The following is a 17,600-nucleotide window of genomic DNA, read 5'->3' on the forward strand; positions in this document are numbered from 1 at the left end:
TCTCCCCCAGAGAATCAGCATATGCAATGAAAAATGTAAGACACCCATCGCAGCATGTAAGCAAAATAGTAATATAATCATAGTCATAATAACAACACTAATAAATGAGAACTACTATCCTAAGAGGGTTAGGGAGTGGGTTTCTGGGGCTCCAGTGACCCCCTGAAATTGCTCCAGCATTGTTACGGAGAGTGCTTTTATTTTGGATGAGGATCTGTGGCTTTTAGCTTCTAAAAAGGGGTACCTGACCCTCAAAAGTTTAAGACCCTTGCTCTAAGGTTTTTAAGTTGAGCAGAAACAGACATTCAAAACTCAGAAATGCAAATACAAAGACTCTCTCTCTCTTTTACTATACAGTGAATGCCGCACTCAGACCTGCAGTTCCAGACCCTTCAGCAACAATGTTCAACTCTCCGCTGTCCTTGCTCCCCAAGGAGAAGTCTATACAGAGAGGCCTGTGCCTCTTCTCCCTCCTTGGCCCAGAGCACCAAGCAGTAAGAACTGGGTGCCTTGCTCCTCTTCCTGCCCCAGAGGGGCACATGACTCACCCCTGGGGTGGAGGGCCTGGCAGGAGACACCCATCACAGCAAAAGCACCAGTCAGCAGGGCCCATCCCCTTCTAGCTGAGCTGTGTGGGCCCCGGTCACCGAGACATAAAGGCTTTAGGATCCCCTGTCCCAGTGTGTCCAAGAACCACCTACAGCCACTCCGGATGCACCAGAATAGGAGTGAGACAGCCCTGACATCATTCAGCTCATTTCATATGGGAAAACACACTCTAATAAAAATCAACAGTCTCCAGTCATTAGTTCGGGTGGAAAGGTTTGGGTGAATGAATCAAAATAGAAACAGAGACATGACTCAGGCAGGATCCTTTTTATCTCCCCATCCTGGCCTGAGCTACGGTGCCAGATGAGCCCAGGGTACCCTCTCTGCTTGTCATCTGTCCCACTGATAGGAAGGCCCAAGAAACCGCAACTCTGGGCAGAAGTGGAACTAATTTTATATTTTAAAATATCTTTATTGATTTCTTTCTTTTTCTTTCCTCTCTCTCTCTCTCTCTCTCTCTCTCTCTCTCTCTCTCTCTCTCTCTCTCTTTGAGAGGAAGAGAGAAAGAGAAACATTGACTGGCTGCCTCCTGCATAGTCTCCTACCAGGATTTGAACATGCAATCTTTTGATGCATGGATAACATTCAACCCAGCCAACCCGCCAGGGCCGAGTGGAACTAATTTTAACTCTCGCACTTTGCTATGGACATTTCCTTCCCCTAACAGTCTGGTACCATCTTCCCAGAGAAAGGCTGGGAACTACAGGCCCAGACTAGCCCTGTGACTCTCCCTCACCAGCCTCTGATGTGTCCCTAAAGTCTATGAAGTTATAAGGTTGACAAACGCTAAATGGGTGGAGATCACAAGTACTAATGACAAGCCCCTTAATCCTGATTTAATCATTCCCTTTTGGAATGGAGGAGACATTGGTAGATAGGGATGGAAAGGGCTTGGGAAGTTCCTGAACCTTTTCATACCTTGCTGGAGGGAGGGTTGATTGGTACCACTCCTGTGCAGGCACTGTCAACATTGTAAGTGACCTCTGACATAGTAACCTTCTTCAAAGAATCTAGTCTACAGATATAACTGCCCCGGTTACTTAGTTAAACAGCAAAAGGCTAAAAACTATCCACATGTGTATCAATAAAAAACAATTACATAAACATGGTACATTCACAGAGGAGAATGTTATACAACTCCGAAAAACAATGAGGGTGCTCTCTTAGACACTAATAATGGAAAGGTCTCCAAGAGCAAGATGCAGAGCGGTATGATCGATTGTGTGATATCTTGATTACAAAAAGGGTGGGGCCAAAATTGGTTTAGCTCAGTGGATAGAGTGTCGGCCTGAGGACTGAAGGGTCCCAGGTTCGATTCCTATCAAGGGCATGGACCTTGGTTGTGGGCACATCCCCAGTAGGGGGTGTGCAGGAGGCAGCTGGTCGATGTTTCTCTCTCATCAATGTTTCTAGCTCTCTATCCCTCTCCCTTCCTCTCTGTAAAAAAATCAATAAAATATATATATTTTTAAAAATTCCGTAAGGAGGTTCGATTCCGGTCAAGGGCATGTACATTGGTTGCGGGAACATCCCCAGTAGGGGGTGTGCAAGAGGCAGCTGGTCGGTGTTTCTCTCTCATCGACGTTTCTAGCTCTCTATCTCTCTCCCTTCCTCTCTGTAAAAAATCAATAAAATATATATATTAAAAATTCTGTAAGGATACACAAGAAACAAAAGTGGTAGTGGTTACCTGTGTGTGAATTTGTAGGTGGGGAAGTGGGAGAATGCGGGGGCATGGAAAAGAGAGACTTTTCACTGTATATCTTTTGTATAATTTTGCTTTTTGAACCAAGTAAATATATCAGCAACTCAAAATATTCTATAATAACAAAAGCATAATATGCTAATTAGACCGGACAGCCGGACGACCTTCCAGACATCCTTCAGGATGAAGCCGGGGCTGAGAGGGCTGAGGCGACCCATCGTAGCTGAGAGGGCCAAGCCCCTTGCACTAATTTCGTGCATAGGGCCTCTAGTAATTATAATAATTGAGTAGGTGACCATCCACGCCAGATATGAGTATTCCATTATGACATGATGCCAGCAATTCTCTCCAAACCTGGAGGTGAATCAAAACTCTCAAAATCCAGAAAGGCTGGGTCTGTCCAGGGGCACCCTTTCCTTCATTAGCTCCCTCAGCAAACAGGCTCTCCTGATTGGCTGTTTTCCATCCCCACAGTAGCATCTGGGCTCTGCTAGGTCATCTGAGCTGGACAGACCAGAGAAACAATTCAGTGGGCTGGGACAACTGAGGTGTCTCAGGAGCCCACAGGAATGGACAAAAGCTATGGCTGCCCAGGAAATGCAGCAGTGGTTGAGAAGGATCTTCAGTCAGCTCAGGGGTCCCCATAAACAACCTTGGCTTTCACCTGCATATCTATGTTTCAAGCTATGCTCAGGAGCCAAGGGGCCTGGACAAGCCTAGACTCATAATAGGGCGACTTGCTGAATGACTGTCAAGGATCTAGGCCAGCCCTGACCAGTTTGGCTCAGTGAATAGAGCGTTGGTCTGTGGACTGAAAGGTCCCGAGTTTGACTCCGGTCAAGGGCATGTACATTGGTTTCGGGTACATCCCTGGTAGGGGGTATGCAGGAGGCAGCTGGTGATGTTTCTCTCTCATCGATGTTTCTAACTCTCTATCCCTCTCTCTTCCTCTCTGTAAAAAATCAATAAAAATATATTTAAAAAAAAAATAAAAGATAGGATCTAGGCCAGTTGATTGAAGTAGAGGGACACAGCACCCAGAGTTAGGACAGCATCGCATGACGGCTGGGGCCCGAGCCTCTGGGCCGGGAGGGTTTCTTTCCTAATGGGAGGAGCAGGTGTGGCAAGTGTTCTCTGCTCCCCCACCTCTGCCAGCTGCTCTCTGTGGATCGGAGCAGTTCAGCTGTAGTTGCCATAGAAAACCCAAGCGAGGACCGCCCTGGGTGGAGCAGCCAGCCACAGGTGGCTGGGTGTAGTCCTGGAGTTTTCGGGGACACTAATCAGAGCAGAATTTTTCAAAGCCAAATGCATGGGATAGTGGAACCAAGACTGTCAGAAGCAGGGCAGCCTTGCTGGTGAGAAAGGAAGGGGTGCTTAGGTGGCCTCTTTTTAAGTCAGGAACTTCCTTCAACTGCTAAAGGAGGAAGTCGGTGTTTATTGGTGTTTATTGGCAGCGATGAGGTGGGAGGAGCAAAGAGCCTAGGCCAGGCATCAGCAGTCTGTCTCCACCCCACTTCCCTGGCTAGTACTTCCACCCAGGGATTTGTAACTGCTGCCTCCACTCTGAACGCGCCTTTCTATGGTAACTAGAGTACATTTTCTCTCAGCCTACAATGGTGATGCGGGCTGTTTGCTTCAGTGAGGGGGGCAGCATTTAGCCTTGTTTAACACCCTAAACCAAGAAAGCACTGCCCCGATATTCCAGAACCAAGTAGGTGAAGGAAATGAAATTCATACACACATAACCATCTTCCTTGCCTCACGGGGAATGAAAGGCAGGGTCAGCACACACAGTGCTCACAACAGCCTCCCAGGGAACCAGGCCAGTGCTGGCCTCGTACAGCTTGGCAAGGGACAAACTGTCTCCCCGAATTCACGGGTGACCTGAGCTCTGTCTCCAGGAGGGCCAACTCCATCTCAATGCCCCAGTCCTCTAGGCTCTACCCCGAGGCAGGCCTCACCAGTAAGACACATCTCTGGGCAGCACGCACAGGCTTTGGATCAAGACAGACACGGGTTCAAACCCTTTCCTTACTAGCTATTTGACTTGGGGCAAATCACTGAATCTCTCTGCGTTTCAGCTACAATAGGGAGAAAGAACAGGTCCCATCTTGATGGCTGGTGAGTGACCAAAGGCAACAGTATCTGCAGAGGTGCAAAAGGCTCCTCAATTACCACCCGGCACACTGAAGACGATCATGAACACTGGTGCCTTCCCTCCCGGTGCCTCAAGCCAATCCCCTGCCCTCCCTCCCGTACCAACAGATGGTCTGTGCTCCTCCCTACGGCCATCTCTTCCACCTGTGGCCATCCCTTCCACCTGCTGGTACCAACCTCTACCACCTCTCAAAGGCATGGCTCCAGCAATCACCCCTTCTCTTTCCTGTATGTTTAATGTTTTCCTATGAGACATTTTTCATTTGTACATAAACATTCTGTAATTCTTCCATCTTAAAAAAACAACACATAAAACACCACCACCACCACCACCACCATCACTATCACCCCCCTTAGCCCTAGATCATCATTGAGGTATTAAACCATTCAGCTGCTCCCCTTTATGTAAAATTTCTCAGGGAGGTAATCTGTATTCACTATCTCTGTCTCTTCTTTCTCCCATCCTCTCATCATCCCTGTTTTTTTAATTTTATTAAGGATAAGTCCAGCCGAGACCGGTTTGGCTCAGTGGATAGAGCGTCGGCCTGCTGACTGAAAGGTCCCAGGTTCGATTCCGGTTAAGGGCATGTACCTTGGTTGCGGGCACATCCCCAGTAAGGGGGGTGCAAGAGGCAACTGATCGATGATTCTCTCTCATCGATGTTTCTAGCTCTCTATCCATCTCTCTTCCTCTCTGTATAAAATCAATAAAATATATTAAAAAAAAAAAAGGTGAGTCCAAACATATGCAAACAAGGACAACATAGCATACCCTCTGTACCCATCACCCTGACTTAACCAATGATCAAGCTGTGACCAATCGTGTTTCAGTTACCCCGATCCCAGCCACTTTTTGTTTCCCTCCAGATTACTTGGAAGTAAATTTTAGACATCATATACTTTTATCTATAAATATTTCAGAATGTTGACTAAATGATGACTGTCTAAAAACATGTGCGTAGTTCTTATTAAATTTCCTGATTGAGTTCCTGGAGTTCAATCTCTCTGACTGTCCAGATGCTTTAAACTCCCAGAAACACAGATTGCCAGATGGAATCCTGGAGTAAGTTCTAGGAGGCTTCATGGGGAAGGTTGTAGGATCACTTTCAAGGACCAAGTAGAATATAATTGGTGATAATGATAGCAACATTATTGAGCACCTACTGCATACCTGGCTCCATGCAGTGTACTTTACCTATATTATTCCTTTAATCCTCACATCAACCCTCTGGGGTAGGCTCAGAGTTGCTGGAAACTCGCACACCCACTCAATCAGGGTGGTCTGTTGGATTCCAAAGTCTCAGCTGCAGACCATCATTAAGTGCCCTCAGCCATGCCCCGAAACAGGTGATGGGAGCCAGTTCCCCAGAAGGCCTTCTTTCCTCCTCATTCATTTCTGGAGGGAAGGCAAACGCCAGCTATCCCAAGAATGAGCTGTTCATTCAACTCAGGTGGGAAGAAGAGGGAAGGAATCCCTTCCATGCTAAACACTGCCTGGAGTGTGAATCTCAGAACGTGTTGAAACATCTCTGGCTGCAGTATCCAGGGGGGGGGGGGGGCAATCCTTCCGCAGCACCTGCTTCTCTCCCAGCTCATTAGCATTTCCCTGTCATTCCCCAGAGGAGCTCACTGCAGCCTGCAGCCGACCTTCCAGCTAATGACAGCTGCTTAGCAACAGGGAGCTGGTTAATAAAGCCCTGATATTGTTCCCAGCTCCACAGACTCCACCCCTGTCTCCCATTACAGCTCATCCTCAGCCTGCAGCAATCCCCAAGTTGACAGATCTTTGATCAGTGGAATGAAGGCCAGGAACCTGGAGACTGAGGGGCAGGGCTGCCCAGGCCTGGCCTGGGCCCTGCCCTCAATGCCTCCTGAAGAAAGGAGACAATTATGAGTCTGAGAACCTATGGTGCCAGCCAGGAACTTGTAAATCACCTCTGCCACCAAAGTTACAATCCAACCTCAGTGCCTAATCAGAATTAAAAATAATTAAAAAAAGATAAACAGAAGTAAGGCACACCTCTTTTTATTGCACTTTGCTTTATTACACTTCACAGATGTTGCATTTTTTTTTTTTACCAACTGAAGGCAAGACACCTCCCCACCCCCATCCCCTCCAGCAAAAAGATTATGACCTGCTTTATTGTGCAGGATCTGAAACAGAACCCACAATATCTTTGAGGTATTGTGGAGGCACACACACACACAGAGCTGCAAGGGGGGAGGGCAGGTCCAGAGAAAACCAGTCCTCATGGGCTGATGCCTAAATTGAGTATGCCCTCTTTAAGCACATACATTATTATTGCAAATGCAAAGTTCAAAGGTGAAATTTGGGACAATTCGCTGCTTAACTCTGAACTTGAGTTGCCCACAAGCAGCTTGATCTCTGGAGGAAGGAGTGGCAGAAGGGGTTCCATAAGCCACTGGGGAAAACGAGAAGCATTATTTTGAATCAGCAGTACATCGACATTAAAGTATAAGTTTCAAAGACCATATAATGAAACAAAATGGGAAGCTAACATGACTTGACAAACCCTTCAGTGGTAGGTTTGTGCCTACCCTCTAAGCCACAGTCTTCACAGGGGGGTGGGGGGGAGCAGTCACACAGGGCCTGACCCTCCCGCCTGGGGGCTCACTCTGTGGTCAGAGAACAGCACTCAGAGACCCCTCTCTACAGTCTGCACCTGCCGGGGCCTGACCAGTTTCTGGACAGGCAGGTTTAGGAACAGCCACAGCCAACCAACAACAAAATCATCTTTCTAGCCGGTCCTGGGAGTCTCACGCCTCCCCATGGGTAAAAGGAAGCAGGGTCTGGTGCAGCTGTCTTGAGTTTGCCCAGGGTCAGGTTGGTCTTGTTTTATTTTGAGAGTATGTTTATGAAAGCTGGGGACAGTGAAACAAGGAAGGGCTTAGGACTGCAGAAGCAATAGGAGAGCCCAGGCTGGGCTGCTTTGGCTCACTGAGAAGTCAGAGAAAACAGGCCTTGGAGACAGGTTCAGGGGGTTAGCCTGGGACAAGCTGCCACTGCCCATTGCTCTCCTGGTTGCAAGTTTTGTGGGGATCCTTAAAGTTTAAGAGGTGTATGCCTGTGGGAGAGGGGAATGGGGAAAAGAGAGGCATAGGGTATGCCGTGCCCAGGGGCCAGGTCTTGACTCAAGGATTCTTCAGGTCCATTTCTAAGCCTCTCCAGGAAGGTTCTGTTTCCAGTTCAAATGTCTATTCTAAGGAAGTTCAGAGGAGCTCATCTTGCCCAGGCCTTGCCCTCCTCTGTCAAGAACAGAGGGGCCCAGGGCTCCATCACTCCCCAAGCTCTAGAGAATGTGAGCACTCCACAGGGTCCACAGAGAAGTTCCTGGCTTGGCACCAAAGGTTCTCAGACTCATAATTGTCTCCTCTCCTCAGGAACCATTGGGGGCAGGGCTGCCCAGTCTCTATGTTCCTGGCCCTCCCTGAGCAGATACAGTCTGCACAGCCTTCACTCTGCTCCCAATCTCTCAGCAACTTCTCTGCACCCCCACTTCTCCCAGAACAAAGCTGACTTCTGGATGTGGCTAGACCAGCAAGACCCACTGAGAAAGGCTGAATCTGCTTCAGACTGAAAATGCATTCCTGAACATTTTCCCAGCGGATGAAGGAAACTGGCCTATCAGAATCTCCAAAAAGCCAGAGGGGTGGAGTTTTCCCTCAGTATGTATCTATTCCTCCCTCTGCCTGCCCCTCAAGTACTCCTGATTATGATTCCACTGTGTGATGTATGCAAATGACTTGCAGGCAGGAAAAAAAGGTTGATAATCACTGCTTTCAACCGACTTGGTTGAGCCCAGACTGAGATTCACCTCAGTGACCAGACCAATCTTGACACAGTGTGAGGATTCCTTTCTCAGTGGCTCTCAGGTGCCCCAGCTTGACTGAGCTTTATTCTGCCAGCAGCCACTCCTGCAAATGCTCCGCTCTGTGCCTGTGCACGAAGCCCAAGGCAGAGGCAGCAAATTGGCAGAGGCTTGCAGATACCTTTTGTGTGGCCCACACAACTTTTTAAAAAATATATATATTTTATTGATTTTTCACAGAGAGGAAGGGAAAGGGATAGATAGCCAGAAACATCGATGAGAGAGAAACATCGACCAGCTGCCTCCTGCACACCCACTACGGGGAAGGTGCCCAAAACCAATGTATATGCCCTTAACAGGAATCGAACCTCTGAGACCTTTCAGTCTGCAGACCAACGCTCTATCCACTGAGCCAAACCGGTTTCGGCAACTTCTTTAAAAGGAGTATTAGTTATTAGCATTCAAAAATTGGGAAATTTCATATATAATTCCAGACTTGTGGATCTCTTAAAGTCAAATAAGCCATGGCACACCCAGGCTGGCTTCCCTGCAGGAGCTGGGTGGTGCTGCCTTCTTCAAAGAGGGCAAGCACTGTCTAGTTCAGTCCAGCCCAGCTCCCACCATGCCAGTTGCTTTGCACCTGGCCAGCTCCCTGGGTTGGCTTTTCCCATCCCGCCCTGTCGGTTTGCACTCCTGGACCCAAGGCACCTCTTGCGATCCAGCAGAACAAGGTTCCTCTTGCTCCTGGGCCAACTTTAGACCCCTGGAGACTTGGGTGTATCTCATAATTTTTTAAAAATATATATTTTCTTGATTTTTTTTTATAGTGGGGAAGGGAGAGGGACAGAGAGCTAGAAACATCAATAAGAGAGAAACATCGACCAGCTGCCTCCTGCAAACCCCCTACTGAGGATGTGCCCGCAACCAAGGTACATGCCCTTGACCAGAATCGAACTCGGGACCTTTCAATCCGCAGACTGACACTCTATCCACTGAACCATACCGGTTTCGGCTATCTCACAAGTCTTTTTTTCTGTTTTAGCAACTGAAACTGATTGAAAGAAGAATCATTCCTTTTGAGGGTGATACCTTACCTGCTGGAGAGCACCGGGCTTCCAGGCAGGAGAAAAAGGTGAAAGCCTTACTGGGTTAGACTGATTAGAAGGGAGCTGACGGTTTCTGTTCACCCTAATTGGCCTAATGTGGGATGCCCATAGCTTTCCTCCCTGCTTCTTTCCCCCCACTCCTCCATGGCCACCCATGTGTGGCGCCCATGCACAAGCTGTTTGTACTAATTTTTGTTTTTTGTGTTTGATGTGGGTGCTCTAGACAAAGCCTAGTACTAAACCCTGCAAAACTGGGCTGCCAGCAGAGCCCTCTGGTGACAATGACAGACTGTGGCTGACGTCAGGGGAGCACAGCACAAGTAGAAAGGAGTAGAATTCTAATATTCTTCAAAGCCACTTATTACAAGACTAGAGGCCTGGTGCACAAAATTCGTGCATGGGGGCGAGTCCCCTCAGCCCAGCCTGCACCCTCTTCAGTCTGGTACCCCTCAGGGGATGTCCAACTGTCAGTTTAGACCCGATCTTGGAGATAAGGCCTAAACCGGCTGTCAGACATCCCTCTGACAATCCTGGACCACCGGCTCCTAATTGTCACCTGCCTGCCTGCCTGGTTGCCCCTAACTAACCCCCATACTGGCCTGATCACCCCTCACTGCCTCTACATGCTGGCCTAATCACTCCTAACTGCTCCCCCTTGCCAGCCCGTTTGCCCCCAACTGCACCCCCCCCCCCCCCGCTGCTCTTGGTCATCCCTCATGCCCCCCCCACCAGTGTGATCACCCCTCACTGCCTCTGCATGCCAGCCAAGTTGCCCTCAACTGCCTCCCCCTACCCGGGCGCTTCCCCCCCCCCCCCCTTCACCATGGTGGCCCCTCACCACCCCACAACCGGCCTGGTTGCTCCACGCAGCCTGCTGTTCGTTCATTTGGTCGTCCCTCACTAACCCCCCCTGCTGGCTTGGGTGTGATGGTCAATTTGCATATTACCTCTTTATTATTTAGGACTAGCATGCTTTCCTCCTAGCAAAGGTTCTACCCAAGAAAAGGTGAGATCAGACTGCTCCCTGAAAACCTGGGAATCATTACATCATCTCAAAGAACTGGGGAAGCTTCCCCAAAGGAGAGAGAGTGGGAACTCCAATCCTACAACCTAGCTTCAGCCTCAACATCCAAAGGGGGAGGAAAGACAGGCATTGTCTGAGCTCTTAACAATACTAGGAACGTTTCAGCACGTCATCTCAGTCCCACAAAAACTCCCTGAGCTAGGAACCATCATCCTATTTTTAGAGGAGCAAACTGAGGGTGGCAGATGTTAAGACACTTGACCAAAATAAGATGACTTAGAAGTAAGCAGAGTATCAGGATTTGTGTGAGTCCCCAGCCTGCCACTCAGGCTCTGCTCAGAGGCTGCCTCTCCCCGAACAGCCTCCCACATCTCTCTGCTTTATTTTTCTTCATAGCTATTATCATACCTGTTATTGCATGATGTACTTATGTGTGTATTTATTTCCTGTCTGTCTCCCCACAGAATGTGAGTGGCAGAGACTATCCATCTTGTTGCTGCTGTTTCCCTACCTGGAGAACAGCATCTGGCACCTGGTGGACCTTTGTCTTTATTGCTGGACTGATGGGAAGGACAGCTCTTCCTGCCTCTCCATGCTACTTTCAAAAGCATCCCCTCCATTAGCTGCTCCTTTCTTTCCTTCCCCTCAAGAATTCCCAACCTCCCTCCCACAAACGTCTAGCACCAATCTCAGAGGCCAAGTGAAAAAACATAGAAAGGCAAATGGCTCTGTGTTCCTTCAGAAAGGGAGCTGTAAGGAAGACTAAATCCCTGGAAAGCCAATAAAACTCTGCTGCGTGTAAGGACAGGCTTGCTCCTACAAAGGCAAAAGTGTTCATGGTGAGGAGGAAGTGGTGGCTTATTGCAGACTTCCTTCTAAAGCAGAACCTCTGTAATAAACCATCACAGACAGCTCTGGCTATCCCTCCTATTCTCCACACATGCTGTTTTGCACCCAATCAAGTACTTGGAGATTTGGGATGCTGAAGCAACACAGGTGGGACTAATTAGAAAGTAGATGTGGCACAGAAAGCATCCAAAAAGTACAAATACATCCCCGAAGTTAATGTCAGGACAAACCAGAGCAGTGGTCCCAAACCCAAATTATGCAGGACAATGGCTCTTGAAGTGTGGTCCTTGGACCAGCAGCATCAGCATATATGTGAATTTATTAGCAATGCACATTCTCAGGCCCACCCATACCTACCAGAATCAGAAACTCCAATGTTGGGGCCCAGGAATCTGTATTTTTTGTTTGTTTGTTTTTTAAAAAAAATACTTTTATTGCCGAAACCGGTTTGGCTCTGTGGTAGAACGTCGGTCTGTGGACTGAAGGGTCCCAGGTTCGATTCTGGTCAGGGGCATGTACATTGGTTGTGGGCACATCCCCAGTGGGGGGTGTGCAAGAGGCAGCTGGTCAATGTTTCTGTCTCATCGATGTTTCTAGCTCTTTATCTCTCTCCCTTCCTCTCTGTAAAATATCAATAAAATATATATTTTTTAAAAATACTTTTATTGATTTCAGAGAGGAAGGGAGAGGGAGAGACAGATAGAAACATCAATGATGAGAGAGAATCATTGATTGGCTGCCTCCTGCACACCCACACCCCCCCACTGGGGATGGAGCCCACAACCCAGGCATGTGCCCTTGACCAGAATTGAACTTGGGACCCTTCAGTCCTCAGGCCAATGGCTCTATCCACTGAGACAAACCAGCATTTTAGGTCACTGATGTATACTAAAGTTTGAATACTACTGTTTTAGGGGACTAAACAAGTACAGATCTCTGGGTCCTGAAGATCCTGATTCAGTAGGTTTGGGATGGGGCCCAAGGAGACAGCAAAAGCTTCTGAGTTGATTCTGACTTGCACGCAGGTTTAAAAACTATGAAATCCGAGGTCTCATCTTTCTCTGACCCCAGGACAGTGCCTTCAGTTTTACACCTATCTCCCACCATCTCCCAGTCACTCACTCACCACACAGAGCGATGATGTGGCTGCTATCTTCATGCACAAACTTCCTGGTGACAGCCTCCTCCATGATTTGCTTCACCTGTGGATAAATGGGCAGTATCGTCATTTATTTCCTGATCAAAGGCCTGTGGACAAGTAAATAGCCTGGCTCTGCCCTCCTGTCTGGGCTCAGACACTTGCAGAGTAAATGATAGGATGGGAGGGGTGGGGAAGGCAACTTTCTTCAGCATAGACAGCTCTAAGCATTTTGGAAAGGCAACCAGGAAAAGAGAGGCCATAAATCCACCAGCCAATCAGGGCAGATGTTCTAGCCCGGCAGGAAGTACCCTGCTGTGGGAAACAGGGATAGGATGATGTTTGCTCATCTGTACTTAGCTGGAGAAGGGCTTCTAGGCAGACGCACTGTCCTTTAGGGACAAACTGTCTCAGTACAGGCTGCAGATAAACAACCTGCCCTTCCTTTTCTCTGCCTTCTCTGAGGTTAGGGTTAGGTACATCCAGGCCTTAGGGACACTCTCTCCACGTGCTCACAAGCCCAGCACTCTTTCTGGTAAAATCCTGATGTTTGGGTTTCTCCTCAGAGGTAAAGCTTCCAAATACCTTGTAAATAGTCACACCTTTCAGAAAACACTTAAAACCCTCCACATGGACTTAGTTTATTGATATGTACTGCGGTAGGTGTATCGTTATACATCTCGATGAATTTTCACAAGCTGAACACATCTATGAAACCAGCATCCAGATGTGGAAACAGAGCGTTTGACCTGCACCCAAAGCACCCTCCTCCATTCTACCAAGTTTCCTTCTCGTCACTACTCCCCTCCAGGGTACCCACTATCCTGACTTCTAACATCATAGAGTGATTTTGTGGGGTTTTGTACTTTCACTAGATGGAATCACTCAGTAGATAGTGTCTTGTGACTGTTTCTTTTGTTCTCCGGTGTGATGGTGAGATCTGTTCCTGTTGTGTGTAGTTGTGGATTGTTCATCTCCATTGTGTGAACACACCACCGCTGAGTGGCATTTAGGTAGTTTCTAGTTTGGGGCTCTTATGAATAGTGCTGCTATGAACATTCTGGACTTGTCTTTGGAGTTACATTTTTGGGCAAGGAATTTCTGATGCCTGTTTTCTGATTTACTAAATTTTGCCAAATTGTTTCCAAAGTGGTTGTTCCATGCCTTAGCTGGTTTGGCTCAGTGGATAGAATGTTGGCCTGGAGACTGAAGGACCCCGGGGTTCCATTCCAGTCAGGGCACGTGCCCAGGTTGTGGGCGAGATCTCCAGTAGGGGGCGTGCAAGAGGCGGGTGATTCTCTCTCATCATTGATGTTTCTATCTCCCTCCCTTCCTCTCTGAAATCAATAAAAATGCATTTTAAAATGCAAACACAACAAAGTGGTTGTACCAAATCTACACCCCCCATCTATAGTATATGAGGTTCTAGGTGCTCCCAACAGTTAAGCCAAGCACTTTTGATGTCCTGAGGGAACCTGCCGGCCAGGAGACAGATACCAATCCTGGAGATTAAAGGAACAGATTACCTCAAACCCCCTGTAGAATGTTCCAGATAAAGTAAACTCTTGGCAGAGCTGCTTTTTGCCATTCTTTTGGGACCAGACACGAAATGTCCTGATGCTGCCCTGGCTCCCATGTCCCTCACCGAGGGCTGTACAGTTAGAAGGGTGATGGAGCTTCTAAAACCTGGGAAACAGGGAGGAAGGAGATGTGGGCTCCTTCTTGCTTGAATTTGCTCATGGTTAGCAATCAGGTAAAGAAGCTCAGATCAATCCTGCACTATCATTTTTTTTTAAAGTAAAAATGTTTTAAAATTGATTTGAGAGCGAGAGAGGGAGAGAAACATCAACTTGTTATTCAATTTATTTCTGTATTCATTGGTCGATTCTTATATTGCACTCTATACTCTTTTTTAAAAAATATTTTTTTATTGATTTTTACAGAGAGAAAGAGAGAGGGATAGAGTTAGAAACATCGATGAGACAGAATCATCCATCAGCTGTCTCTTGCACACCCCCTACTGGGGATGTGGCCACAACCAAGGTACATGCCCTTGACTGGAATCGAACCCGGGACCCTTCAGTCCCCAAGCCGACGCTCTATCCACTGAGCCAAACCGGTCTCGGCTGCACTCTATACTCTTAAAAAAAGCTTCCTAGATTATTTACCAAGGCTGTTTGCAGTAAACAGAGCATAATGTCATAGCTCAGAAACCTGTAAGCATCTGAAGTAGGTTGGTAGGGCAGATTTTTGGGTTAGGCCGGTGGTCAGCAAACTCATTAGTCAACAGAGCCAAATATCAACAGTACAACGATTGAAATTTGAGAGCCAAATTTTTTAAACTTAAATTTCTCCTAACGCCACTTCTTCAAAATAGACTTTCCCAGGCTGTGGTGTTTTGTGGAAGAGCCACACTCAAGGGGCCAAAGAACCGCATGTGGCTCTTAAGCTACAGTTTGCCGACCACTGGGTTAGAAGGACCTACAGATGCCCCTAGAATTTGGGAACCAGAGGTTCATTGTGAAAGGCCAGCCTTGCCTACAACTATCCCTAATGTCTCTACTGGTAGAAGAAAGGAAATGTTTCTCTCAAAATTGAGTACTCAAATGGTAAGGGGACTAAGTTCAAAGCAGGTCAACCTTTGTCAGGTAATTTAACATAGCTGTGACCTATTCTGGACCTTTCTCACATCTGTTCAGGAATCATTCTTGGAGTTTGACAACAGCCTTCCAAATACTGAGAAAAGAATCACTGCCTCCTCAAAAATCTTTCCTACCATCCCTGACAAACCCCAAATTTTAATCTCACCAACAATCCTAGCACCTCTGTCTATAGTTTGGGTATGCCTTTTTTTTTTTTTTATAATATATTTTATTGATTTTTTACAGAGAGGAAAGGAGATAGAGAGCTAGAAACGTCGATGAGAGAGAAACATCGACCAGCCGCCTCTTTGTGCCCGCAGCCAACTTACATGCCCTTGACCGGAATCGAACCTGGGACCTTTTAGTCTGCAGACCAACACTCTACCACTGAGCCAAACCAGTTTCGGTGGGTATGCCTCCTTTTTGTTCTCGCTTATACTGTTCATAGACGTCTCTGTCATTAGACTGCTTGTTTCCTAAGGATAATCACTGAGATCTGAGATTTCTTTTTTCCTTGGGAGAACAGAGTTGGGGCTTAAGTGCTGATCTGATATACCCCTGGCCTAAAAAACACTCTTTCTTGGCCACTTCACAGCAAAGGCACAATGGAGCTTCCCACACACAGCTGGAAAGGTGATGGCTTCAACTACCAATTAAAGGGAAAGCAACAAATATTAGGGCACAATAGGCCAGTTAATGCAAAGAACCACTGAGAGCCTTCCAGGATTTTATGAGAACCAGACTCTTCTCCAATCCTGAAACTCTAGGAGGGGGTAAAGAAACCGTTATGGTAACTTTTAAAGGTGGGGTAGATATTGTTATCCCTATTTTAGAAATGAAGAAATAATATTCAGGGAAGTAACTTATTCAAGATCACACAGAGATAGGTCCAGACTATTCCGAAATGTATGCATTCCCACCAGACCTTGCAGTCTTCAAGATCAGTAGATTTAGTTGCCAAATAATAACCATTGAGTGCCTACTGTGTGCCCTGGACACAGAGGGTTTTCCTGCCCTCGTGGAGTGTACACATCTGGCAGACAGACACAGAGGCAGGTCAGAGCTGTTCATGGCTCCAGAGGCCTCATCTATTTTAATCCATTCTGCGGGTTTGAGCTCTCCAGCTCTCATATGGGGGTGAGTCATTCATATGGGCACACTCTCCCCCCCCCCCCAACCGAAATGGAAATGGGCTTAGGGCAGGTAAAAGATGTTAATAGAGGAAAGGATTCTTTTTCTGACATGGGGCAAGGGGGCTCTTCAAAAGGGGGAGGAAATCTAAGCCTTAAAAACCATTATCAAACTCGCCCACCCACCCACTTCTCTGGGTAAGGAGTTGGACATGGATTGAGAAGCAGTGAGGTGTAAGGCGAACCCTCCCGCAGCTGCCACTCAGTTCCCAAAGGGTGCCAGAGTGTGAATAGGACAAACAGGGGCTAAGTCCCCAAATCCCCCGATCAGCACCCTCCCCCCCCAACCCCCCCGAGAAGGCCAGCGCGGGGCCCCGCCCCCTCCCCAGTCCGCACGGGCAGTGCCTGGGCAGCTTCGGTTTTCCAGAAATCGCCGCCACCCCTCCCCCGACCTCAGTCTCCCAGCTCAGCTGCCGTCACTGGGCGGGGAGCTGCAGGATCGCCGAGCAAACAAGCCCGGGAGCACCGGCTTAGCCCCTCGGGCCAAGGGGCCCCGACCCCAGATCCCCGAGAGGAGTGGGAGCCTCGGCGCGTCCAGGACCCCGCCCCCGCCTCGGGCCAGCCGGCGCCTGCGACCGACGGTGGGCGCGGACCCTCCACGAGGTTCCTTGGGGGCGGGGACGCGAGCCCCCCGGGGGTCCTTGCCCCGACTTTACCTCCTTTTTCACGTTCCACAGCAGTTTCTCTTTGAGTGCGTCCTCCGCGATGCCCATGGTGCTGCGGCTGGCGGAGAGGCCGCGTCGAGCGCTCCCCCGAGCCCGCCTCGCGCCCTCGCCGCCTCCGCGCCCCTCGGCTCAGCGCCCCACGCGCACAGCGGAGCCCCCGTCCGCCGCGCTCCCCGCCCGCCGCCGCCGCCGCAGCCACTGCCCGGTGCTCGGCTCCGCAGCCATCTTCTGAGCCCCGCACAGACGTCAGGCAGCTGGCCCGGCCCCTTCCCACAGCCGGGGCGGGAGGGGGGGTGCGCTCGGAGGCCGGGGGCGGCCGGCCTGGGAGCGCGCCACGCCGGCCGCTGTCATGGCAACGCGCAGGCTCCAGTCCCCGGGGCGGGAGCCCGCATTGTGAGCACCTGCAGCCGGGCCCGCACCGCGACCACGGAGGCCAGGCGCGCCTGAGCCCTGCGGCTGGAGAGAAAGTTGCTCGCGCGGCAAACTGGCCTCAGTCCAGCTAGACGCACCCCCTGGTTTATGCCGGCTTTTTCCCGACGGGGAAGTCCGGGGGCCCCCTGTGCCGCGAGTCTGGCCGAGTGAAAGGAAGCGGTAGTCTCCTGGCTGGAAGGCCAGAACTCTACTCTTGCTCCAAACCCCCTGCCCTCGGCGGGTGGGCGGGTAGGAGTGGTTGTGCAGGAAACAG

The 17,600-nt window shown here is 49.0% G+C and overlaps 1 protein-coding gene across 16 annotated transcripts in view; it reads right to left on the reverse strand.

Annotated features, from left to right (window-relative positions):
• Window positions 1-17,534, reverse strand: part of SGSM2 (small G protein signaling modulator 2) — a 45,100-nt gene extending 27,566 nt beyond the window's left edge. For 2 of the 16 annotated variants that reach the window (XM_045570996.1, XM_036408472.2), the window contains exons 1-2: window positions 16,907-17,525; window positions 12,407-12,482 (exon numbers count right to left, since the gene is read on the reverse strand). In XM_045570996.1, the coding sequence (XP_045426952.1) occupies window positions 12,407-12,482; window positions 16,907-16,963 (133 nt within the window). In that variant the 5' untranslated portion in view covers window positions 16,964-17,525. Of the gene's footprint in view, window positions 1-12,406; window positions 12,483-16,906 lie in introns of all 16 variants that reach the window. The other 14 variants (XM_036408475.2, XM_036408474.2, XR_006739628.1 and 11 more) reach the window with 13 other exon arrangements.
• Between the last annotated feature and the right edge of the window lie 66 nt (window positions 17,535-17,600).

This window comes from Pipistrellus kuhlii, unplaced genomic scaffold (assembly GCF_014108245.1).
Source record: "Pipistrellus kuhlii isolate mPipKuh1 unplaced genomic scaffold, mPipKuh1.p scaffold_m20_p_39, whole genome shotgun sequence".
In the NCBI taxonomy this organism is placed as follows: domain Eukaryota; kingdom Metazoa; phylum Chordata; class Mammalia; order Chiroptera; family Vespertilionidae; genus Pipistrellus; species Pipistrellus kuhlii.